This window comes from Schistocerca piceifrons, chromosome 4 (assembly GCF_021461385.2).
Source record: "Schistocerca piceifrons isolate TAMUIC-IGC-003096 chromosome 4, iqSchPice1.1, whole genome shotgun sequence".
In the NCBI taxonomy this organism is placed as follows: Eukaryota; Metazoa; Arthropoda; class Insecta; order Orthoptera; family Acrididae; genus Schistocerca; species Schistocerca piceifrons.
This window is the reverse complement of record NC_060141.1, coordinates 488,536,615-488,563,478: the sequence shown is the minus strand read 5'-3', so window position 1 is coordinate 488,563,478 and position 26,864 is coordinate 488,536,615. Positions and strand designations below refer to the sequence as shown.

The 26,864-nt window shown below is 40.0% G+C and overlaps 1 protein-coding gene across 1 annotated transcript in view; it reads left to right on the top strand.

Moving 5' to 3' along the window:
- Positions 1 to 23,737, top strand: part of LOC124794972 — a 50,747-nt gene extending 27,010 nt beyond the window's left edge. The window contains exons 2-3 of the mRNA XM_047258702.1: positions 10,234 to 10,392; positions 22,873 to 23,737. Coding sequence (XP_047114658.1) covers positions 10,234 to 10,392; positions 22,873 to 23,099 — 386 coding nt within the window. The 3' untranslated portion in view covers positions 23,100 to 23,737. The remainder of the gene's footprint in view (positions 1 to 10,233; positions 10,393 to 22,872) is intronic.
- Positions 23,738 to 26,864: the final 3,127 nt, after the last annotated feature.

The following is a 26,864-nucleotide window of genomic DNA, read 5'->3' as shown; positions in this document are numbered from 1 at the left end:
TTCTAAGTTCTAGGCGACTGATGACCTCAGAAGTTAAGTCGCATAGTGCTCAGAGCCATTTGAACCATTTGAATCAGTTCGGGACCGAATTAAGCCTCTGTAAATCCTGAGCCTACAGACTTGGTCTGCTCTCCATGAACCGTAACACATGCATTTCAAAATACTTAGCGCTTTTAGGGATTATGCCTCCAGTTTCATAAGTCGTGGCAAGCAGGAAAGCTTAAAATCAGGTGTAACGCCTAGAAACGTTGCTGTTTCTTTAAAATTGCAGATAACTCTAAAACTAGGACAACCACAGCCAAAATAGTTGCACACAACTGATTAACAATTCACACAGTAGACAATTTTTTAATACAGGTATTAACTTTATTAAGTACTGGACTTTACATGCAGTTTTACATACAATAATTTTAATACTTGTGTTAGGATCTGTTTACTGTATAATTTATCAATAAATCATGTATCTTTAAAATTAAGAAGTGGCCATAATTATCCGTTCTGGATCGTTAAAAGCAAAGCCTGATCAGTTAGAAGCGACACGCGCAGGTTTCTCGTTGTTGTTGTTGTTGTTGTTGTGGTCTCAGTCCTGAGACTAGTTTGATGCAGCTCTCCATGCTATTCCATCCTCTGCAAGCTTCTTCATCTCCCAGTAACTACTGCAACCTACATCCTTCTGAATCTGCTTAGTGTATTCATCTCTTGGTCTCCCTCTACGATTTTTACCCTCCACACTGCCCTCCAATACTAAATTGGTGATTCCTTGCAGAACATGTCCTACCAACCGATCCCTTCTTCTAGTCAAATTGTGCCACAAGCTCCTCTTCTCCCCAATTCTATTCAATACCTCCTCATTAGTTATGTGATTTACCCATCTAATCTTCAGCATTCTTCTGTAGCACCACATTTCAAAAGCTTCTATTCTCTTCTTGTCCAAACTATTTATCACCCATGTTTCATTTCCATACATGGCTAAACTCCATACAAATACTTTCAGAAACGACTTCCTGACACTTAAATCTATACTCGATGTTAACAAACTTCTCTTCTTCAGAAATGCTTTCCTTGCCATTGCCAGTCTACATTTTATATCCTCTCTACTCCGACCATCATCAGTTATTTTGCTCCCCAAATAGCAAAACTCCTTTATTACTTTAAGTGTCTCATTTCCTAATCTAATTCCCTCAGCATCACCCGACTTAATTCGACTACGTTCCGTGATCCTCGTTTTGCTTTTGTTCATGTTCATCTTATATCCTCCTTTCAAGACACTATCCATTCCATTCAACTGCTCTTCCAAATCCTTTGCTGTCTCTGACAGAATTACGATGTCATCGGCAAACCTTAAAGTTTTTATTTCTTCTCCATGGATTTTAATACCTACTCCGAATTTTTCTTTTGTTTCCTTCACTGCTTGCTCAATATACAGATTGAATAACATCGGGCAGAGGCTACAACTCTGTCTCACTCCCTTCCCAACCACTGCTTCCCTTTCGTGTCCCTCGACTCTTATAACTGCCACCTGGTTTCTGTACAAATTGTAAATAGCCTTTCGCTCCCAGTATTTTACCCCTGTCACCTTCAGAATTTGAAAGAGAGTATTCCAATTGTCAAAAGCTTTCTCTAAGTCTACAAATGTTAGAAACGTAGGTTTGCCTTTCCTTAATCTAGCTTCTAAGATAAGTCGTAGGGTCAGTATTGCCTCACGTGTTCCAATAATAAAATTTAAAATCTTTTCTTCCCGTCCATTCTTCGTACCTTCTAACTGTTAGTTGTGTTTATTGGATTTCTGAAAGATTCAAAGAGGAACAAACCACCAAAGACTCGTCCACAAATACTGAACACTCAGTAGCTATTCTTACGGTTGACGCAATAGGATATCACCGGTTCGATACTGAAAAGTCAGTCTGGAGAGGAAATACGTATAAGGGTAGGAGGACATTGTCAGGAGCTCCATTCATGGAGGTGCCTGAGGGTATTATGCTTCCATGCAGTATAGGTCTTCTCAATGTCAACCTATTAGACGAAGCCTGCACAAGAAAGCCAGCTACTTACGCGCATCCTGTAGAGTGGAGGCGAACGATCTAAGATCCAGACAAGGGGGTTTAACTATCCAATGTCTTCCCTACACAACTGGTGAGGACTGTTCTATCCTCTCCTACAGGAGCAAGACTCGCTGAAGTGATACATATGCTTTGTAGTATCACTGTTTATAATATTAACTTAGCTAAATACAACCTCTGAGAATAATGTCGCTGTTGGTCACAGCCTGCGCGTAAACCGCACGTTTCTGCGAACTGCGCAAGCAGCCCCTCATGACATGCGGAAACCGGGACGCGTTTCCCGCAGTCGAGGCCCATGCGTGGCGAAAGCCTAGCCGCAGGCGGGGCGACGACAGCAGCTTAGCGAACATCGCCTCCTGGACGGGGCTGCCGACGTAGCGGGGAACCCAACTGATCGCAAAGTCAACATTGTGTGCTACACCGCTTCATATTACCCTCACTCTCAGTACTCAGGCAAATAGGTTACCTCACATTAACGACTGTAGATGCACCTCATTACATGAAGCTCTTTGGAGCAGGCGTGTGTGTTTACTCAGTGCCCTTTTAAATATAAGTGTTTACTTGGGGAAAAACAATTTATTAGGGCAATATCGTAGCTTAAATAAGTAAATTAGTATGTATTGTGATCTATATATTGAAAGTTCGCTTTTACTTGCGTAGTTTTCGTGAAAAGATAACTGTTCTAGAGTGCAAGTCGCTGGCGTGGGTTTGTTTTCGTTATCGTCCGCAGCAAGTTATGTGATTATTCAATAATTTCCAGGTAGTGTCTGTGTACCTTTATTGTGAAGAGTATCGTGCGTGTGTAGTTTGCATTCGGTTTGTGTTTTCTGTGTTTCTATACTTCCGTACAGTTAATTTTCCATATTGTGTTCATATTCCGAGGGGAACGTCAATTTGCAGTAAAGTCGTTAAATGGTGTTTCTGTTTCCATTAGAGGATTTATACATAATGCAGTGATAGCGCCTGTTCAATTTGTCTTTAGAACATATCGAGCCTCTTCAGTTTCTTACTCGTTTCATGATTTCCGCCTCTATAACCTACGTCGGCAATTAACTTCACGCTGTTTACATTCGCCTGCTGCTACATTCCCCTGACGTCCAGAAGTTCTCTATTCATCTCACCAGAAGGTAAGCTCCTTCCTACTAATTATTTCTTGGTGTAGCGGAATTGTTTGTAGTGTAATTTGTATTGCTTATTCTGCGTCATGTGTGACAAATGTGGATGTTGTTGTAGGTTAGTGAACACGGGAGTGAAATGTCAGGATTGTGGGATGGTGTTTCACTGGGGTAATTATTGCGGGGAAGCTGTTATAGTGCCAGATGAGGCTCGCCAATGGAGTTGTATATTATGTAGCCGTGACAAGAAAATCTTGGAACAGGGAAGAAAGATTTGTGCCCTTCAGGCTGAATTAGAAATGGCGTACTTCGAATTAGACAGGCTGAAGGGAGAACGAGACAATGGGAGCCGGGAACAGGTAATAAGTCGCAGTCGGAAGGAGAAAATCTCAGAAATCAGTTTTCAGATTCCAGTGAGCAATCAGTTTGATTTGTTACCTGAAGCAGAAGAGCCTCGAACAGTTTTTGAGCAAAGTAGGGTGCAGCAGACTCGTAGTAACAATTGCAATGCTAGGTCGGGAGTAAAGTCAAGCAGAAAGACAAGAGTCCTGCTGTTAGGTAGCAGTCATGGGAGAGGTGTAGGCCAGTTGCTACAGGGTAGTTTACGAGTCGAGTACCACTTCACAAGCATTGTGGAACCTGGTGCTAAACTTAGCTAGGTTACAGAAAGTCTAGGGGCCTTGTGCAAAGATTTTGATGGTGAGGACTATTCTTATAGGAGGAGGAGCAGGAAACGCCCTGGCTAGCAATTCGGACTATAGTGTTAGGTGTGACCTAGATGTAATAGGAAGAGCAACAGCTCACGCTCTTGTGGGGTTTGTGGATGTTTTGCAGCGCCATGACCAGCCCTGGGTTAATACGGCTGTTAACTGTGTTAACAGAGAGCTGGGGGGGGGGGGGAGGGGTTTTTCTGTTGGCAGAAACTAAATCTCATATCTGTGCTGTTCCTTTTGATGCAATTGGGAGTATTACACTAGTCATGACCTGCACCTAAATAGGAGTGGGAAGGATAGATTAGTTGATCTTCTTGCAGAAAGTGTAAGGGGGCCACATGCACACAAGACAAAATACCTGTGATTACTGGAGTCAGAGGGACACATTTTTTAGGCTAGAGTCAGGTTACAGATAGAGAGCATGGAAATGGATAAAACAGAACAGTGCCATAATGTCTGCAGCAGTATCCAAAGAAATAAAACTTGTGTGTTTCATCAGAACATTAGAGGATTGAAGAATAAGGTAGTTGAGCTTATTGTATACCTAGAAAATGAGGTAAATTCTGAAGGTATAGATGTTTTGTGTCTCTCTGAATACCGTGTAGCCACAGGGATAGAGAAGTTAAATTTAAGGGATTACAGATTAGTATCTTATTCATGTAGAGTCAACATGGAAAAAGGAGGAGTTACTACTTATATAAAAACTTGACACAAAGTCAAAAATATTGAAACAAATAGTTTTCGTGTAGATCAGATCCATGAAGCATATGCTTGTGAGTTGCTACTGCAATATACTTCTATAGTAATGTGTGTGTGTGTGTGTGTGTAAGTGTGCATGTGTGTGTGTGTGTGTGTGTGTGTGTGTGTGTGTGTGTGTGTGCAGTGAGTGAAGTGTTATGAAACAATGTGTGTATAGTGTGTGCAGTGAGTGATAGTGAGATATGAGTGAACAGTGTGGCATTACATTATTTACTAAGTTATTTGTAAAAAAAGTATTGTATACCAGGAGTAAATCTAATGATTGCCTCTAACTACAAGTGTGTAAATATATGTTTATTCCACCGTACATTTGTCTCAATATTTGAGAGCTGCTTCCCTGAAACATACCCCAAAAAAAAAACATTACAAAGTCAAGTAAGCCATGGATTACCAAAAAAATTAAGATATTGTGTAAGAGGAAGAGGGAAATATATATTCAGGCCAGAATAAGTCGGGATCTGACGTTACTTGCTTACTGCAAAAGATACTGTAATATTTTAAGGAAAGTCATTAAGAAATCGAGAAGCTTTTGCATTCTGACAGAAATTAATAATGCAGATAATAAGATTAAAACTATATGGAATATTGTCAAACAGGAGACGGGGCAGCCTCACAGTGCAAAGTATACCATATCAATAAAGTGAAACAATGATGTTATGAGTGATAATTCATATGTTGCAAGTATATTTAACAATCATTTTCTGAATGTAGCAGCAAAAATAGGATTAAAGGGTTCAGTTGAAGAAGCAAGAAAATGTGTTAAAAATGTCATTTCCAGGACTTTAGGCCTTTAGAAATAGCACCAGCACCCCCCACTGAAATTAAGGGACTTATAAATATACTGAAAAACAAGGGCTCATGTGGTGTTGATGGAGTCTCTAACAGAATTTTGAAGTGTTGTTCTAATTTAATAAGTGGGGTGCTTAGTGATATATGTAATGCTTCGCTGACACAGGGAATTTCTCCAGACAGACTGAAATACGCAATTTTCAAACCTCTTCATAAGAAAGGGGACAAGAGTGACTTGAATAATTATAGACTAATCTCATTGCTGACTTCATTTTCTAAAATATTCGAAAAAGTTATGTATTCAAGAGCAGTCTCACATTTAAGTGAAAATAATGTTCTCAGCATGTCACAGTTCAGATTCCGGAAGGGTTACTCGACTGAGAATGTTATCTACACATTTGCCCATCAAATAGTACAAGCCCTATATAACAAATTATCCCCAGTTAGCATTTTTTGTGATCTTTCCGAGGCATTTGACTGTGTGGATCATGTTACACTCTTAGAAAAAATTGAAGGCTACACATACATCTGGTTTGAATCATACTTAACGAAAAGAAAGCAAAAAGTTGTTCTAAATTACTCAAATAATGTTGGGAGGGTGGTAAATTCTAGTGAATGGGGAGTTATTACAAAGGGAGTCCCACAGGATTCCATTGTCGGTCCTCTGCTGTTCCTTATTCATGTGAATGACCTCTCACTTAACGTTTAGCAAGCAGAACCAGTACTTTTTGCAGATGACATGAGTGTTATAATAAATCCCATTCCAGAAGAAGCAGCTGAAGATATTGTTTTGGATGACTTTCACAGATTTATTAAATGGTTCTCAGAAAATGGACTCCCCCTTAATTTTGAAAAACTCACTATATCCAGTTCTGTACACCGAATAGAGTCATATTGACAATTGATGTAGCATATGAACATGGCTCAGTTAACAAGGTATATTTCTCCAAATTTTTGGGTGTTCACATTGATGATAACTTGAACTGGAAGAAGCATATTACTGAGCTTCTCAAACAATTAAGTTCAGCTTCTTTTGATCTTCGTATACTCGTTAGTCTTGGTAATAAACAGATCAGCCTCTTAACGTACTTTGCACATTTCCACTCAATAATGCCTTATGGAATAGTTTTCTGGGGTGACTCACCACTTAGACACAAAGTACTGATAGCAAAAAAGAGAACAGTGAGAATAATTGGTGGTTTTCACCCAAGGACGTCATGTAAGCACCTATTCAAGGAGTTAGGTATTTTATGTGCACCGTCAGAGTACATATATTCGCTAATGAAATTCGTTACAAATAATCCATCTCATTTAGCGAAGAACAGTGATGTTAACATGTACAACACTAGAGAGAAAAATGACCTTTACTATCTGTTATTGAAGCTGTCAGTTGCTCTAAAAGGGGTACAATATTCATCAACAAAAATCTTTGAGCATTTGCCCAACAACATAAAGTGTCTGACAGGTAGCAGATCAAGTTTTAAATCTAGCTTAAAATCATTTCTTTTGGACAACTCCTTCTATACCATGGACGAGTTTCTGTTTCAGAACTGGTAAAAAACATTGTACCTCTAAATGCTGTTGCATGTGTAGAACTAAAAATTTCAATGATATTAATATTAGCACTGTTCATGTGTGTATATATATATATATATATATATATATATATATATATATATATATATATATATATATATATATATCTTGTAATCTGACTTTTTCCACATCATATCGATAAAATAATCGTGAAAATGATCTGCGGAACATGATATTACTAAACTAAACTGTCTACTAAACTGGAGAACAGCAGTGTATTGAGGAGGAGAGAAGATTAACAACGACACTGTCCCATGAGGCTGATAACTCGCAGACAGCCTCCTGACAAGCAGCAGGTGCTGTGACGACACGTTCCTATGAGTCTGAGAGCTCGTAGTCAGTCTACTGATAACTACAAGGTCCCACAAGGGAATGAGACGTGGGCAGTCACAACAAACAGAATGGACCGGTGCCCTCGGAGCGGCTGACGGAATCGCGGCGTCGGACGTGGCTCAGGAAGAGGGTGACACGGTACGGTGGCGGGCAGCGAAGTGGCAGCAGCAGGCGTTGTCCGCAGTGGAGGCATGAGGCGGCTGTTGGTGGATCGGAGCTCGGGACTTAACCAGCTCTCCGTGGACGGAACGCCGACACAAGAACACGCTTGGGGAAGGGTACATGCTTAATATCACTTGAGCATGTGACCGTGTGGAAGAAAATTAGTGCCCGCGACTGCAGTGGTGTGTGTGGTGACTTACACACCACGTAGAGGCGAGACTGGCGCCCCCGGACGCTGTGGTGACTGCTGGCGGCTTGCATGTAGGCATTATCTTGTCTCTTCTGTTTACAAATAATCTCCTAGATGAGGCAGCGGCCTTACCTGGCTAGCGAAACATAAGTGTAAATGTGGAGGCCGAAATAGGCAGGGGGCAGCCCTACATACTCAACAAGGACAGCGCTATGGTAACTACTTCAGAGCAAATACGCTTTTCGGGTTTGCCGCAGGATTGTATTGTGTAAATCGCACAATATTTCTTCGATGCAACTGCTCGACATCATCAGGTGGTGGTAGCTGCTGCTGTCACTGCTGCAAGGCGCGATTGATGATAATCGCGCGGCGGCCTCGGAATTTATCATGACGGGAGCAGGCAATACGCGTGCGCAAGAAGACGCTCGTAGTTGGAGGAAAGCGGCGCTCCTGGTGCCCCCTGCTGGGAGCCGCAGAAAGGCCACCCGCGCGTGCGCTATGGGCAATGACAGTGCTGCGGGCGCTCCTGCGTCACTTCAGGAAACGGAAATTCTTGTTTTCCATGTTTTTGATTTAATGGCAGCCAGTGCTGGATTCCAGACGGCGCTCAGATGAAAACCTGCATCCCTGTTGATAAGATTGTCCGCCGTGCTGATATGTATGGCGTCCTTAATAACGCAGTCCCAGAAAAATGACGCTTGGGATAAAATTTCCGTCTGTTCATAAAGCGTACGATGACCCGTATCCAGGCAATGCTCCGCTATCCCTGATTTATCAGGTTGCCCCAGGCGTGTATGACGATAATGTTCGACGCAACGTTCTTGCACGGTTCGGCATGTCTGTCCAATGTAAGATTTTCCATATTGGCATGGGATTTTATACACGCCACGTTTCCTGAGGCCAAGGTCTTCTTTGACCGAGAACAATAAATTCCTCAGATTTGCTGGTGGCCGAAAAACACACTTGACGTCGTGCTTTTTGAGGATTCTTTCTATCCTCGAACACATGCCGCCAAAATAGGGCAAAGAACGCTGTTGCAGTGGGTGCCTCCGTTACTTCATTTACATCCCTGCTTTGAGTTTGCTTGGAACGGAATGCATGGCGTATCTGCCTATCGGAATAGCCATTGTCTTGGAATACCGTTCTCAGGTGTTTTAACTCACCAGGTAAACTGTCAGCATCTGAGACTACATGTGCTCTATGCACCAAAGAGCATAGGACACTACCGCGTTGCGCAGGATGATGGCAACTTGTGGCCTGCAAATATAGCTCTGTATGAGTTGATTTGCGATAGATGCTGTGTCCCAGTGTACCATCAGCTCTGCTTCTGACTAAGACGTCCAGGAATGGTAAGCCACAATTACTTCAGAGGTTTCAGAACAGGGATTAAAGTTGGGAAATTGACACCCACACGAAGTGCTACCCGTAACGAACTACAATTTTACGTAATGGACCCTATCGTGACAGATGAAGTGTCACGAGCGACAGACAGTATTCAATCCAGCTCCCACTATGATTCGCCATCACTGGCATTGAATTCCATCAGTCACTTTCAGCAACAATTCTTTGGCTCTAAAATGCTAGATCCTGACTGTTTATGGCAATTACTCTAGTGTATCGTTCCACCATTTCTGCACTATGTCATGTGGGTTGATGGGGGACTTTGGTTAGCACTGTAGCAACACCCTGGAGCTTGTTTCCAGAATGAATTTTCACTCTGCAGCGGAATGTGCGCTGATATGAAACTTCCTGGCAGATTAAAACTGTGTGCCGGACCGATAATCGAAGTCGGGACCAATACCTTTCGTGGGCAAGTGCTCTACCGCCTGAGCTACGCAAGCACGACTCCCGACCCACACTCACAGCTACACTTCCGCCAGTACCTAATGTTCTACCGTCCAAACTTCACAGAAACTCTTCTGCAGACCTTGAAAGACTAGCACCGCAGAGTGAAAATTCATTCTGGAAGCAATCACCCATGCTGTGGCTAAGCCATATCTCCGAATCTTCTTGGAGAGCCAGTCTTGCAAGGATCGCAGGCGGGCTTCTGTGAACTTTGAAAGGTAGGAGATGAGATACTGACGGAAGGGAAGCTGTCAGCGCGGATCGTGACTGGTGCTTGGGTAGCTCAAGTCGTAGAGCACCCGCGAAAGGCAAAGGTCCCGAATTAGAGTTTCGGTCCGGCACACTGCTTTAATCTTCCAGGAAGTTTCATATCAGCCCACACGCCGCTGCAGAGTGAAAATTCATTCGGTATCCTCCTAATGGCTTTCTGTGCAGTTGAACTCTTGGGCCTAGTTTAATAGAAAGGATTTGTTTCCATGGCCCCATATAGTTTTCCCAATAATTTGAAGACATTTGTTACAACAAGCTTCTTTTAGTGACGTTGATGTCAACCTGCTTTTAAACCACGATTTATCTTCTAATTTGGATAACAATATTGCTTTAAAGTTTGACATTAACGAATGATAAGCACTGCACAGACATTATTTAACTGTATTCTCTTCGTTTTGCAGGAGATGGACTGCACTGTTATAGGTGTCATTCTCTCTTTGATGAAACATGTGACACCCATCCAAATAAGACTGAGAACTGTGATTATGTAACTGACTACTTCTTCAGTGAAGATGTCCGGATTAAAGCGAAACCTGTCTGCATTAAGGTCATTTATAAAGGTACTTTTTCCACGTTATTATTATTTAAATAGCGCATATTCTGTTCAATGCATATGCACTATTTTTTCCTTTTTTCTTTTCATGACTAAAATAAGAACTTATGAATAATATAAAATATTTAAGTACAAGGTAGCTCAAAGTTTGCGTTAACGATTTTTTGAGTAACCTCAATTTTACAATAAGGCATATATCTTTAGTTAAAACTTAGCAATGATACTACTTTTTATGTATTATTACTTTTTTTACCCATCCCCTCCATCCATTTTACGAAATTGTACATCTGTCAAACAGGATCTCGGAGACAACAAAACAGAGATCTGTATGCGTTAAATGCATATTTTTTCCCAATTTTAGTGACTGGTTTGTTAGTTGAGACTTTCTGAAAGATCTCAAAACCAAAAACTGTTGTCAGCTTTATAAATCTGAAATAAGCAATGCATCAAATTACGAAGTCCTTGTATTGGTTGAAATTTATAATTATGGAAAGTTTGAATTCGAAATTACATTTTCCATTGGTAAGATATACCTCTGTAAAAAATAATGAAAATATATCAACGTAAATGTCTTTTGTTTTGTTAAATTATATGTTCATTTGACTCTGTTGTGTAGGGTAATGACAGCACAAGCATGTTCTGTTAGTACGGGTTGTCCACATCAGAGGCAAGCATATATACAAAGGGGCACAAAAATAGTCCTACTTCATGTCAGCCCTTAACCTATTGTTCTCTTTTGCCAGAAATTGAAAATACAGCTACAGTTGTAAGGTTCTTTTGTGTAACACACGATCGATTTCAGGCTCTTATACGCCCATCTTCAAGTGTCGTACTGAAAATAGCAAGAGACGAGAGATAATTTTTACGCGCAATAACACACATAAGAAACCAAAAAAATCCATAAAAAATTTAAAAACATTTAAAAACCGCTGGACGGGCTAGGTGATATGAAACGTAAGTCAATGCCAAAGAGACACCAGACAGTACTATGGGCGACTGCCTGGGTAAAGAAATATGCAAAGAACAGCAGGGCACTTACACTTGGTGCTGTGACACCGAGCGCCACGGTGGATAAGTGCAAGACACGGTGTGATATCAACGAGCGCGAAGGAGGAAGCAAACTGGTAAACCAGAGTGGCAAAAGTACTGCCATCTGTTGACGGGAAGAAGAATGATGGGCCTCTAGACCGGCCGATAACAATTTGAATTGGTGATTAACATTTAAAACGAAGAATAAAGAAAGAAACATTACGTAAAAAAATTACGTGAGAAACGTTAAAAGAGCATTATGCATGGTTAAAGTACATGTGGAACAGGGCAGTACAAAACTGTAGTAAAACCGAGTGGAAGCAGCAACATAAAATTTATGCATAAACCGTAAGACACAATGACGCTTTTCCCTTTACACGAGTGGCATGTAGCTTTTTAAGTGGAGATATATCTATGTGGCGACATGGAACAACACGCCACTGTCTCAGATAAAAGAACATACAGATTTGCCACTCCTATTTACAAGCATCTCGCTACTGACCAAAAGGGAAAGTATCGAAACCTTACAGTCCACACTGTCAAACTATTATGCCAATTAATAGCTAGGAGCAATAACTCTAAAAGGACACATTAAATGTGGGGTCAATTTAAAACCTGCTAACTAAAAGTCGACAATTAATCGAGGCTTACATGAGATATGACCTGAGGCGCATTTTACATCACGAAAGATAGGCAAATTTTAAATTAGTAGGGACACAGATAATGATGCAACACAATAATGCTCTATAGTCATAGAATAAAATGATAAGCGTGCAAATTTCTATTGAAAGAGGACCATTTTATAGCTCTGTAAAATGAACTGGGTGGACCTTGCAGACCTCACAACAGGAAACATGCATATGCCGTATGTACGGTACGCCTAACTGAGGACCACAAAAGTAATGGCGGAAAACTGATTCAGTTAAGAAACATGCATGTATGGCGTACAATAATCAGAAACCAGAAGGAGAAGGAAATGAGGCTGGGCGCTGCTTCAAAAACGAAAAGTTATTCAGCAGGACTGCATGCTTAAGCGGCATTTACCGTGATCTGTCTGGCATTTTGAATGAGAAAACTGCGCTTAAGCACACAGTCCTGCTGAATAACTTTTCTTTTTAAAGCAGAGTCCAGCCTCACTTCCTTCTCTTTCTGGTTTCTAATTATTCTACGCCATACATGCATATTTCTTAACTGAATCAGTGTTTTTCGCCATTACTTTTGTGGCCCTTAATTAGGCTTACGGAATATAAAGCATATGCTTGTTTCCTATTTTGAGGTCTGCAAGGTCCATCCAGTTCATTTTACATAGCTGTAAAATGGTCCTCTTTCAACAGAACTTCGCATGTTTCTCATTTTTTCCTGTGACTATGGTCCATTATTCTGCCGCTTCATTATTTGTGTCCCTACTAGTTTAAAATTTACCTATCTTTCATTATGTAAAATGCGCCTCAGCTCTTACCTCATGTAATCTTCGATTAGTTGTCGACTTTTAGTTAGCAGGTTTTGAACTAACCGCACTTTCTATGTGCCCTTTTAGTGCTACTGCTCCTACCTATTAATTTTCATAATAGTTTGACAATGAGGACTCTAAGGTTTCGCTACTTTCCCTTTTGGGCAATAGCGAGATGTTTGTAAATAGGAGTGGCACATGTGTGCGTTCCTTTAACTGATGACTGTTGTTCCATATCGCCACATATACAGCGTGTTTCAAAATGAATATACTGGTTTTAAGGCTTTGTAGCACGTGTTACATTCATCTTACAGTTATAAATAATACACCAAATAAAAGGGAAACAAACAATTTTCAGACAATTATTGTGAACACCTGTCACACATCGAGTCGATAGGCGAGTTGTTCCGAAACCTGGATCAGTGTGTCAGCAGTAACAGTTGCGATAACACTGTTTCTGAAGTCGGATAGATCTGCTGGTATCGGAGGAACATACACATGATCCCGTCAGATTGTGTGTGAACGTGGAGGTCATGCTTTAGAATGCTGTGTCAACCAGCCCCTTGCACCCAATTCACAGGTCGGATACAACGTCGTTTAACCAGTCCTTTACTGACTTATGCCAGTGAGGCGGCGCACCATCTTGCTCCCAACTAAAGATGTGTTGTTCAGCTTCTTCCCATAGAGGTACGGGCCATATCTGTAGAACATCAACATAAGGAACATCAGTTACAGGAAGGCCCATAAACTTTCCGCAGGAATATTTCTTGGAGCTAAGCGTGAAAGACTCGCACTCGTTTAGCACATTTCTCAGTCACTGTTTGTCATGCCATACTCTTCCCATTGCGCACCGGTATACAGATAAGAAATGTTTGGATTTCTCTTTCATTTGGTGTATTAGTTACAGAACGTAATAAATACTACGACGCCTTAAAACCGGTATGTTCATTTTTAAACACTCTGTATATCCCCACGAAAAAAAACTGCATACCACTCATGTAAAGGGAAAATGTTCATTGAGTTTTACGGTTTATACATAAATTTTATGTCGCGGCTTCCACTCAGTTTTACTGCAGTTCAGAGACAAACTGACCCAGTTCACAACGCCACTACATCTCCCCCATCCCACCCCGACCCCCTTCCCCATCCGTCTGTTGGATAGAAGGCACATAAATCTTTACTTTCCGCTGTTTTTTCCAGTCGTGCAAGGAATACCGTCAACATAGCACATCGCGCGTAATTACACTGTTTGAAAATCTTTCAATCGCAAAGAACGCGCTGTCCACTGTCCACTGATCCACCTACTTGACGTATTCCCGCTTGCGCAGGCCGCTTGGTGTCCATCGAAGCAACACGTCCATCAGTGGCCGTATCATGCGCCAAACACCTCACACAGCATGCCGAACAGATGTTGCAGTAATAGCAGAGCAAACTTCAGGTGCCGGCAACCCTTTGATATTTGATATACCTGAGAAATTCCTGCCGAAACATACGCGTTCTCTCCCTCTCTCTCTTTATCTCTCTCTCAGGTGGCAAGTTCATGCGCAGCGAGTGTCTGTCATGTGCCACACTAACCCCCCTTTTGTCCTGAACAAAGTAGTGAATATCTGGTAAATCACTCCTCTTTTGTCTTGAACAATGTAGCGAATATCTGGTAAACCACCAGCTGTGGACGTCTTGCAAATATTCTTTCACTCTACCTGACCGAAAAATTAATTAGTTAATTAAATCGATATCCTCTGTGTGAGACAGTTTTTCCTTGCATCCTACTGGAGGATCCTAGGAATGGTATATTAGGCGGAATTCGAGCCCCAAATTCCCGGATTCCAAACACATCCAGACTTTTTTTCCCTTTCCTCCTATTGGCGGATAATGACACAGTCACATCGTTTGGTAGACAGTTGATTACGTCGGAGGCAACTGAAAACTTCAAATTTCAACTCAGTTGTATGTTACATCCTTAAACATTCTGAGGAGGGATTGGATTGATGTGTATACTCCCAGTACCACTATTGGAAACAATAAATCGACAGGTCGGGAACTTGATATCTCGATTGGAAAAGGTGCTGCATAAAACGGGAATTTTTCGGTGTGAATTTATTCTATCATCGTTGTTGAATTCCTCACCACTACAGGACTGCTAAGTATATTTTATAAAGCACTGTAGAATTCCTGTGTTTGTTCTCTCAGCTACATCAGGATGAGGAAAGAGGAGAAAAGGGTCTACCACGTGATAGAATAGTAACACCAACAATTACTTCTACAAGAAAGAGCGCACAACGATGTATTGAGAAGCATTAAACCATGATCCTAGTAGTTGTTATTGATAGACGCCTGAGATTGCTGAAACCACTCATTCATACAGCCCCCTCATCTCCCAGTAGTTTAATTTTTGGATAATCAAATGTATTGATAAAACGCTCTTCTCATTTACTGCTCATATAATACATTCATTTAACAACAGACACTATGATTCTGAGCATTTTATTGACTCCCTAAAGACCACTGATCAAGCCAACGACTCTCTGCACTCAGCAAACTAGCAGACTGTAATATATTGGAGGACTGCAATGAGTGATTTCAGTCATACCTGTCAATCAGAGAGCTGTTAATAGAAATAACATGTGGTGGAAGAAAATTTCATTCAGACCAGTCACCCCAGGAGTCCGAAAAGAATCTAGATTCAAACAGAAAATCAGAAAACTTAACATTAACAGTTTCTGAATGATATGCTGATGATACAAACCTCCTTGCTCTGAATATTTCTCCACAGCAGATGAGAACTTATTTGACAACAGTGACAGTCTCTTGCACTGGCTCTACTGTCATAAGCTTTGGCCCAAAAGAGATGAAACACCTCATATGATCTTTTGCCCAGTGAAGAAAAACCTATAGTAAATGAAAATTGACTGACATTACAGTGTAATATTTGCATATAAAAGCTGCTAAGTAAATTAAATCATGCCTTTTGGCTGCTCAGTGAAAGTTGTGACTTGACTATTACAAGAATTATTTACTTCACTAAGATGAACGCTGTCATTTCATATTGCATCCCTTTCTAGTGAAGAACCCACTAAAGTATTTCTCATGCAAAAGCAAATAGTGAAGGCATGCAATCACAAAACCAATTTTCAAAGAACTGGGAATTCGCCTACTCCGTTCATATAATTGTATAATGGATGATTTCATTTGTGAATAAGACTTTGTATCTGCTTGAAAGAAATGAAAATATGGTGGATCAGCACACATGTGCAAGTAGTAAATCCGGAGATCGCCTAAATACAAGTGACAGCCGTAAAATTTTTATTATCACCACCAATAATGATGTTACATAGTTAATGTATTCTTCCTTTGCAGCTAACATCTACAGTTCTGGTACTCATTGAAATCTCCGCTCTACTGTTCAACAATATGTTACTAGTTGAGGCAAAAGAAAATGGCGCATGCCGGTTATAAGGTGAAGGTAGATTGTATGATTCTGTTTTCACTGTTCTAACGGCGTACTGCATACTGCAGCAAATGGACATCAATGTGTACCAGTATTGTAGATATGCACCTACATACAAACTGAAAATTAATTGTGTAACATTATTTTTAAGTGATAATTAGTTCTTTTTGAGTACTGCTCATACTGTGGCAGAGTGAAGCACCTAGGCGGCTTACTTTATAATAAATCGCCTTCGTTGGCAAAAAATAATATATGATATCATTCAAGCAGAAAGCCACCAGTATAACGTTCTGACACTGATTTTATTTGGTTGCTGAATATATACAAACTACTTCAGGGAAAAATAGTAACTGAAATGTTTTGTACAGTGATAATTAATTTAACATTAATTCCTATGTTGTTTTTATTTGGTTCCTATAATTATGAAGACCAGTTTATATACATCATAATAATCAGTTTACAATTATGATGTATATTGCGATCTTTACAGAAAGCCTATTTCCGAAACTTCCTGACAGATTAAAACTGTGTGCCAGACCGAGACTCGAACCTTTGCCTTTCGCTGGAAAGTGCTCTACCATCTGAGCTACCCAAGAACGACTCAAGCCATGTTTCTGCATAATCCTTTCTCTCGGGAGTGCTAGTTCTGCAAGGTTTCGCAGGAGAGCTTCTGTGAAGTTTGGAAGGAAGGAGACGAGGTACTAGCAGAAGTTATGCTGTGAGGACGGGGCGTGAGTCGCGCTTGGGTAGCTCAGTTGGCAGAGCACATGCCCGCGAAAGGCAACAGTCCCAAGTTCCAGTCTAGGTCCGGCATACAGTTTTAATCTCCCAGGAAGTTTCATATCAGCGCATACTCCGCTGCAGGGTGAAAATCTCATACTGGAAGCCTATATCTGTATGAAATAACTCTTGTCACTAAAAGATATACGTATCTTCAACGTCTGCAGTAATATATGTCCCACATCTCCACAGTCACCTGTGGTCCATCAGCCCGACTGGGAGACAGCAACTAGGTGCGGATTATGACAAATTTGTAAATCCAACAATCAGTTCCAAAATTCCAATTTCTTCACAAAAATTGTAATGATAACTTACATGCTTTCAATTCTTTTATGAAATGTACACATATAATAGAATTAGTACCGTGTTGGACTGTCAGTTCATCATGTGAACTACTTAATTTTACTTCCACAGAGTCCAATTGCTTCACCAAAGGAAGCTGTCACATGTCACTTCATCAGTGACAGCAAACCTTTTCCTTATTGACGTGCTTTCTTTCAACAACTTCTGTTGGTTGTCAGGCTTTGTTCTCCATTAATGCATTGCTAATGGCATTTCTCAGGGTTCACTTCTTGGGCACTGTTTTTCTTGCCGTGTACAGCGTGAAGTGATTAACTTTTTCACATCAAGCTACTTTTGACCCATTAAAACCGCTGTAGTATACCATGCTGTATGTGAGGGTTAATATCTCCATTTCGAAGTTGAAATACCTCCTTTCTAATTTGCTCATATAAAGATATTTACGTTCCGTTTCACCTAGAGAAATACTGAACAGAGAATCATGAAAAAAATTGCACTGCATTCTCATAACTTCATTAATAACCAAGAAACAGGAACTGAGCTGTTTTCTGCTGCCATAATAGCAAATATGCATGAGACAGGTTTAGTGTCACAACTCTTTTGAAGATTTGATAGTTAATTACAAAATAAAAATATATTACATCTAATGATTTTTGTGCTGTGGTTGGATCCATAATAAATACAAACCCATAAATGAATACAAACAATTCTCTGCAAGGGAAAACATATCATAATCAATGACAACACAGCACAGGGATGAAGAAATACGTAAAACTGAGTGTTAAAAATTTTTGAGTCCGCATTTTTATCAGAACTTGATTTAGAAATCACATATCGCAAATCTTTGAAAATGACTGAGTTCCCCAACATTTCCTCTCTGTGATTAGCTTATTTTGGTGATCGAAGCATGATTAGCTTACTTTGCTTACTTGTATTCACTGATGTCATACGGAATAATCTTATGTGGAATTCCACACATAGATCCAAAATATTCATTGCACAGATGTGTGCCGTCAGGGCAGCCCTGGTGTCTATTCTTGTATGTAACGAGGCAACCGCTTAAAATAATGGCGTGCTAACAAAAGCCTAACAATACGTTGACTCAATTTTGTTTTGAAGAATTAGGTATGACTTTAAACTAGTAGTACCGTTCTGCAGAGGAGAAAGGTTTCGATGGGCATGGGCGTCGTTCTGCCAAAGATGGGATGGACGAGCAGCAGCAGAGGAAGAACCTGATGAGGACCAAAAACTTCTTTATTACTTCTATACTAATTTATGCAGCTCGGACTCCTCTATGCAACTAGTTTGGAGGGGCTGTGGACAGGCATGAGGGTGAATACAATACGTCTTTGACCACTCCAACCAACTCATACAGATATTTGAGTGCATTTCTGTCTTCTTATATTATTCTGGCATATTAGGGACAGGCAATGTAGCTGCTCGAGAGACAGCGTGCTGTGTTGGTATCTCCAGCGTGCCATTATTGTGCTGACAACAGAAGGCAAGTGCCTGTCGTGGCTTTCAGCGGTGGACGAGGGTGGCGAGATTGACCATTCTAGTGAAAGGGTGTGGTGTCCCAGCTACAAGGCAATGATGTTGCCCGTGGTCGAAGCCTGGATCGATGCTGAAGAGCAGTTGCAGGCAGCTGGTGCAGTGTCAGCAGTACGGCCTCAGCAGAAGGACAGGGTCTCCGTCCACGGCCCAGCAGCTGCAGTCTTACGACAATAGCTCCAATTGATACAGATTGGGCGTCACATAATTGCCTAGCTAGTTGAATGATAACTCACAGGACCTGGTGGCTTAAAACCTGCTGGTCAGAAAATGCTGGGATGGTTCCTTTGAAAGGCCATAGCTGACTTCCTTCCTCATCTTCCCTAATCTGATAGGACCAATGACTTCACTGTTTCGTCCCGTCCCGCAAATCAGCCAACAGACCAAACTGCTGGTCAGTGCTGACTGTTGTGAGACAACCTTGATTCAGGGTTGCGTCGAAAACACTGTGTGAGGTAACAGGTGAATTGTGGCGCCCTGGAAATATTTTATGTTCGGAATTGGCATGTCCGCGTTGGGGCCTCTTGGCGGGCCGCGGATCGTTTGCGGCCACGTGGTGCCGAATGTTAGCCGAGGTCCATCACCTGCATGGCTGGGAATTCCATGGTGATGCTGTGTCGATGAATGAGACACGCCAGGAGTGTCAAAGATGGCGGACTTTGTGAAACCCTAAGGGTAGACTTTTCACAGTTCATATAGAAATTAATAGTAGTCAGATGAATCATGATATCTCAAAAAGAAACATGTACATTACCATTATTTGCACAATGATTCTGATGGTGTAATCAGATTTTCAATATCTTTATTAGTTTAAAGTTTAATATCTGACTGTAAATTATACAAGTAACACCAGCAATGGATTTCCAAAATTTAAATGGTTCATCCGATTTTGTCGATCGACGTGTCTTTAAAAAGCTGTTAGTGTAAACCTAAATTGGTATGAATTAAGACATGTAACGCACAGTTATTGGAGGTCAAAGTGGCCAATTACTATCGATCGCGTCAGGCCAAAAGTACTCCACAGTTACACGAAAAAAGGTGGCAGCATGTTTATAAATATATTTATTCATCTATGTCTTGGTTTATATCCGATATTTGCTATTCAAGAAGAAATTGGTCAAATATTTACTGTGTTTTAGAAAGCACAGAGACATTAGGCTACTGTCCTACTTTCGCTTGCTATTACTTTGACATATGTTTATTTAATTTGTTTATGTATTTAATAATGTGTGTTAGAGCGTGTTTATGGTTCAGCCGTAGAAGAATTTATTCAATTTAAAGTGATTTAAATGTAAATCCAGTATTCCGAATGTGTTTTAATATGTTTGTGAGTGTGCGTTCGTTTGAAGATATGACGTGAGCACTCTAGCCACTCACATCGTTAACGGAAAGACTGTATGAAAGAGGGGGAGGAGCATGGAGTACGGGAGAGGACACGAGAGGAGTTCGGAAGAATGCAGCGTCAGAGACAGTACGGCACAGGACACAGGAAGTGCGGGACAGTACGGCGCGACGAACGCACAGTCGCAAGAGAGACTTGGAGAGTGTGGAGCGGCTGGCGCGTGGTCGCGGGTGATAGAAATACGAAGCGTGTTTTTTTTTAAGTAAGTACCGTTTTGAAATTAAAAAAGACGTGCTAAGATATCTCAATAATTTTATTTTCACATGAAAGCCTGTGCCTTAAGCTACTTTTCTACATAATTTCCGTCAATATTGAGGCACTTGTCGTAACGTTGTACCAGTTATCGAATTCCTTCTCATACAAGTCTGCCGCCTGACTTGTTAACCACTGCATCACCACTGTTTTGACTTTGTCATCGTCTTGAAGACGCTGACCGCCCAGGTGCTTCTTCAAGTGCAGGAACAGATGGTAGTCGCTGGGCGCAACATCGGGGCTGTACGGAGGATGATCTAGAGTTTCCCATCGAAAAGATGTGATGAGATCTTTGGTCTGATTCCCCACATGCGGACGGACATTGTCTTGCAGCGAAACGATGCCCTTGATCAACTTCCATGGACTGTTGCTTTGATTCTGGTGTGACGTAGGCCACCCATGTTTCATCGCCCGTAACAATTTGGCTTGCGAAATCATCACCGCCGTTGTGGTACCGCTCAAGGGAAGTCAATGCATTGTCTAAACGTTTGGTTTTGTGCACATCTGTCAACATTTTCGGTACCCAACGTGCGCATAATTTTCGGTAATTCAAGTGCTCGGTCACAATGCCATACAAAACACTACGAGAAACATTAGGAAAGTCATCCTGCAAGGAGGAAATCGTAAAGCGTCTGTTTTCTCTCACCTTATTGTCCACATGCTGCACCAAACTTTCATTAACGACCGAAGGACGCCCACTCCGTTGTTCATCATGCACATTTGTGCGGCCATTTTTAAATGCTCTCACCCACTTTCCTACCATTCCATCACTCATAATGTTCTCTCCGTAAACTGCACAGATCTCACGATGAATATCGAACGCTCTTAGGCCTTTAGCACTAAGAAATCTTATAACAGCCCGTACTTCACAGTCGGCGGCTCTCACGATTACCGTAAGCATCTTAAACACTGAGTACACAACGTAAACAAGGAAGAAACAGACTGTAATGGCGTCAGTGCGTAGATTAAGGTACAGGGTTTCATGTAAAAGTAGAATTATTGCGATATCTTAGCACGTCTTTGTTTAAATTTCAAAACGGTACTAACTTAAAAAACACGCCTCGTACTTCGGAGTGCAGACTTGTGGACTTGTGAGATTTGTATGCGTTTAGAAGTGAATATCTTGGGAGCTATATTGTTGTTCATTACTAATTACGGGCAGTAGGAATCTGTTGTTTCCCTGTTATTTAACGTATATTTTATTTAATTGCTGGACCATCGACACCAATAAGTCTTTGCAGAAATATACCACATTCTCAGAAGTACTTGTACTACCGTACTCATCATTTAACGTCCTTAAGATAGTACCTGCAGATTTTACTTAACTGCAATCTTCATTTATAAATTTCTACATTACATTCGCAATTGCCGAGTGATAAGAACCTATAACCATTCGATTCATGTGTATATTCATATTGTATACTGTAGACTCAGCAGTATTTGGTTTGTACTGCGGCAACTACGTATCCCAGCCCCTAGACAACGAAACCAGCAAAACTTTTAATATTTCAACTCTGAGTCTGAGGGTACGTAGCTGAGAGCCACACCACATCACACCATTTCATTCATTATTAATAGAAAGCCCGCCACAGGCATCGGGGCGATGACCGGGCGTAGCATAACCGGCAGCAGGTCGATCAACCCGCCATGGTTACGTGACGTCCCCACCCTTCGACTCATAGAATCGTCGACTGCAGAAGTGGCGCCTCTGCTGACTTTGCTGCATTTGCAGGGGCTTTGGCCAGCGAACTGTGGCTTAATTTCGTCCTGGCACTGCTTCTAAATCTTAACATAGATTTCGCGTTTACAATTTGTAAATGTACCATGAGGAACAGAAATAGCCCCACTATCGTAAATTTAACCCTACTCTTACACGGAAAGGAGCAGGGCATGCAACAATAAAAATATGTGACCAATTATGTTGTGAATTAAAGATGGTGGTTTATGATGTCTGTTTAAAAAGACAAATTGAAATCATTTCTACTTGACAACTTCTTATATTCCAAATAGCAGAATTTCTGAATATGTACTATGTATGTGGTTGGGATATATTCATGAAATGTTATAGTAGATTAAGACTAAAAAGATTCATAATGAGTGGCATACAGCCATCATTTCACACTGAAATTTTTTTTTTAAGAAAAAGGAAAGAAGAGAAAAAAAACCAAACCAGTCAGTGACCTCATACAATGATTTCCATGTGCTTTTTAATGCGCTTTCAGATATTCCTTTATTCAGAAAGCTACTTTCAGATGGTACTATTTTGTTTTCACAGATATTATACACGGTGACGCGAAGTTGTTATTGCGAAGATGTATACCAGAAACGTCTGAGGAGCCGAATCCCTGTGAAGCTGTTTCCAGAGAGAATCCACAACACACTATTATATACTGTGGCACGTGCGAAGGTGATCTCTGCAACAACAGTAATCGCTTTGCAGTGACTTTCCTGCTGTTGTTGCTTCCTTGCTTTATCAGTCTCATCCTTTCACACATTCATTAAAATTGTTTGTGCTTCAGGCTAATACAAACATTTTAGAAACACCTGTTCATTGTTGTACAGTCATTTACACATAAAACTACAGCAATTACGTGAGTTTAGCGCGAGATGGCCGTGTAAAGTGAGCCTCTATGCGAATCTTTTATTGAAATTGTTAACTATTCAAGTTGTAAGAAACTGCTGCTTGATTATTTCTCAGTGATATGTTTCCATTGTCTTATTACTTGTTACGTTCACATTCTCTCTGAATGTACCACTGCTAATATTCCTACCTCGCATAACTTTTCGATGATGATTGTAATACTTGTACCTTACTTGTAATCCACTGTGTAAGTTCTTGTTTGTGGGATATTTAGTACCAATTCGTAAAGTGTAAGTAGGTTTCTTGCATTTCAATTAGAACTTAGCTGAATGTCAGTTTAGAACATATCCCCTTACCCCAACGATATCACTGTCATTGAAACTGTTTTTCTGTTTTGCAAGACATGAAAATTTATGTTGATGGTGAAATTGTAGAAGTTTTATAAATTGCAACTCTAATATCAATTTGTACCATAACAATTAAATTATGATAAATTGTACTATAACTATTGTAATGTAAGCATATATAAATCCATAAATAAATTTTTGATGAAACTTCATAGAATACCCACTACCATGCTAGTGGAGAAGAAGAGAGACGTCATGGTGGCAACTCTAATGTTATCCCGTGCCTGAACATACTCTAATTCACAAATCAGCATGCCAAACTCAATTTTTAATGAAAATCCTACATTAATTAATGACTTGCAGTTCTCAAGTGAACTGTAACTACATTAAGTTGCGTCATTCAGTACGTGGTGATGTAGCCAATCAAAGAAAGAGACCTATCTCTCTACTAACTGTGCGTCTGAGATTAGTTATAAAACTGTGGCCTAAGTAAAAGAGCCTGGCCAAGAAAATGTTTACTGGCTGTGCCACCCTAAAAACAAAGATGTCATTCAATAACAAACCATCCAACTCTCCTTCACCCATCCAGTTTCATGGAGAACATGAAGAAGAACCGTCAGGGGCGTGGATAGAATGAAGATTAACTTTAACCCTTGAATGGACGAGTGTTTGGAATGACATTTATGCATGATGGCCGCATCTACATCTACACGGATACTCTGCAAATCACATTTAAGAGCCTAGCAGAGGGTTCATCGAACCATCTTCACAATTTTTCTTTATTATTCCAATCGCGTACAGCACGCGGAAAAACGAACACCTTTATCTTTCCCTGTGAGCTCTGATTTCCCTTATTTGTTTTAATAATGTCCACCTAAAATCATGTATCATTTCAGTGATACCCTCTCCCCTATTTCGCGATAATACAAACCGTGCTGTCCTCCTTTTAACCTTCTCAGTGTACTCCGTTGATCCTATCTGGTAAGGATCTCACATAACAGGGCAGGAGACGGACTGTCCCCAATTCTTTTGAACCTGGTTTCAGATAAAATAGTAAAAACAGGGGAAAACATATCGGAAAAACAGAGGCATAAAAGGTATTAACATGGGACAAAGAAATAAATCTGAAGTAAAATCTTTATCCTTTGCGGATGATATATCACTGATAACTGAAAACTGAAGAGACACAACTGTTATACTTGATCTATTACACGAAACTGCTGAAAAGACTGGGCTAAAAATATCTCATGAGAAAGCCAAGTATGTATGATAAAACCACAATAGAGGAAAATGTATGAAAACGAATTATATAAAAACTAAAAGAGTTGAGAAATTTAAATACCAGAAAATGGACCCACGCCAATGGACTGGAGAATACAACAAATAGAGAGTAAACAAGTTTGAATTCGCATATAAATTAACACAGAAGTACTACAATAAGAAATCAACATCAATCCAAGCAAGGATTAGACATTATAATTGATTTATTAGGACAGAAACAACATATGGATCAGAGTGCCTAACATTGAATAAGAAAGGCGGACTAGAAAAAAAGAGAGGAAAATACTAAGAAAAATGCTATGTCCTGAGAGAAAAATAAAAATATAAGGATTAAAAAGATAATATATAAAAATACAAAAATATCACAAACACAGTGAGGAAGATATGATTAAAATTGTATGGACATTTAAAAAGAAAGGAATGAGCAGATTACAAAGAAAATTTTTGATTGGATTAACAAACTGAAGAAATCTCTAGGGTGGATACAAGCACTGAAGAAAGACACAAACAAAGTAGGTGTTACAGGAGAAATAATACGTGACAGGAATCGCTTCAGGCTACTAACAGAAAACATAATGTATGAAGAAGATAAGCCAAAACATCGACCAAAGAGATTGCGGTTGGAGAGAAAATGAAGAAGTACTAGGAAGAAAGGAAGAAAAAGGAACACTATGTCCAGTCTTAAGTTGTATGCGGCCCACAGCTGACCAAATTCATCAACAAAAAAAAAGCAGGTCGATGTGAAGTGACAAGTGGGATGCTTTCTCGATTCAAAGAACTTTACCAACAGCCGTATATTCTGGGTTATTTTATTTTATATATCAAATGCTACCAATTTCGGCAACTCAATAGTATCATCTTCAGGGCACATATGATAATTTCGAATTAACAAGCTTATCATCTGGTGCCATAAAACTGGAACCGTAAATCTGACTCATTATGCAAGTGATTCATATGGTACCATACGATAAGCTTTGTAACGTTCTTTATTAATATCTAAGTGTGACGTTCTTTAAAAAATAAATGTGTTATCCAAATTTACTGTGTAATGTGTTGTTGAGCAAATGGTGTGTTTCAACAGTTTTACTGTAATCCAAACAAAAATTAAACAACTTAATCTGGGAAACCAGTATGTAATGCCTATAACGAAATCAATCACTCTGAAATTTACTCAGTCTCTGGAGCACTGAGTTCTACGACCCTGTGAAATAAACTGATTCCCTATGCAAATAAACAATGAACTACATTTAAATTTGATCTTGAGTCACAACACATAAAATCTTGGTATTCTGTTCTCTCCACAGTAGGCATACAAAATATTTAATCTTTGCTCAGTGACGTGCAATGCCGGCTGTAAAATAGCCTCATACAAATAATGTCAGTAGATTAGTTGATAAATGAATAACCTTGCAAATTTACAGTGATAATTTTGAGTATTGGCTTAGCACTGGGTAATGCTGCCTGCATTGCAACTGTTACAAACATAAATACTTTTCTGTTTCTGGCACATTACTATTTTACTGACTCTGATCGAGAAATCTTTTCTTTAAAAAAAAAATACGACATGGAAGAGGATGAGGTAATGATAACAGGATATGCTAAGACCAAGTGATTCAGTTCAAAAATTGTATTCAAAATTAAGTTTATCCTTAACAGAATCTAACATGAATCATTTTACATTAACTTCAAAACCAGTGAACTTCTCAACTGTTCTACAGTTCTCACTTACTGATGTAATTAAACACACTTGGATTGTTACATGACAAAGTTTAATATCATTTAACAAAACAGATTCCAAAATTAAAGTTGTCTGTATTAGGATTACAAAACACACAAAATTACAAATCAGGCATACCTAATCAATCTATACATTAAATCTGATGGAAGATACTTGGTTCCTACATTCAAGGGATGGTACTATTATAATTAGCAAAATCCACATTGCACTGCTACATACTTCAAACTAAATATACAAAAACTGTATTACGCTGCCCCCATAGGCCAATAGCTAAATTCTCACAGCTAGCCACCTGCTTAAAGTCTTACATCCTACCTTTA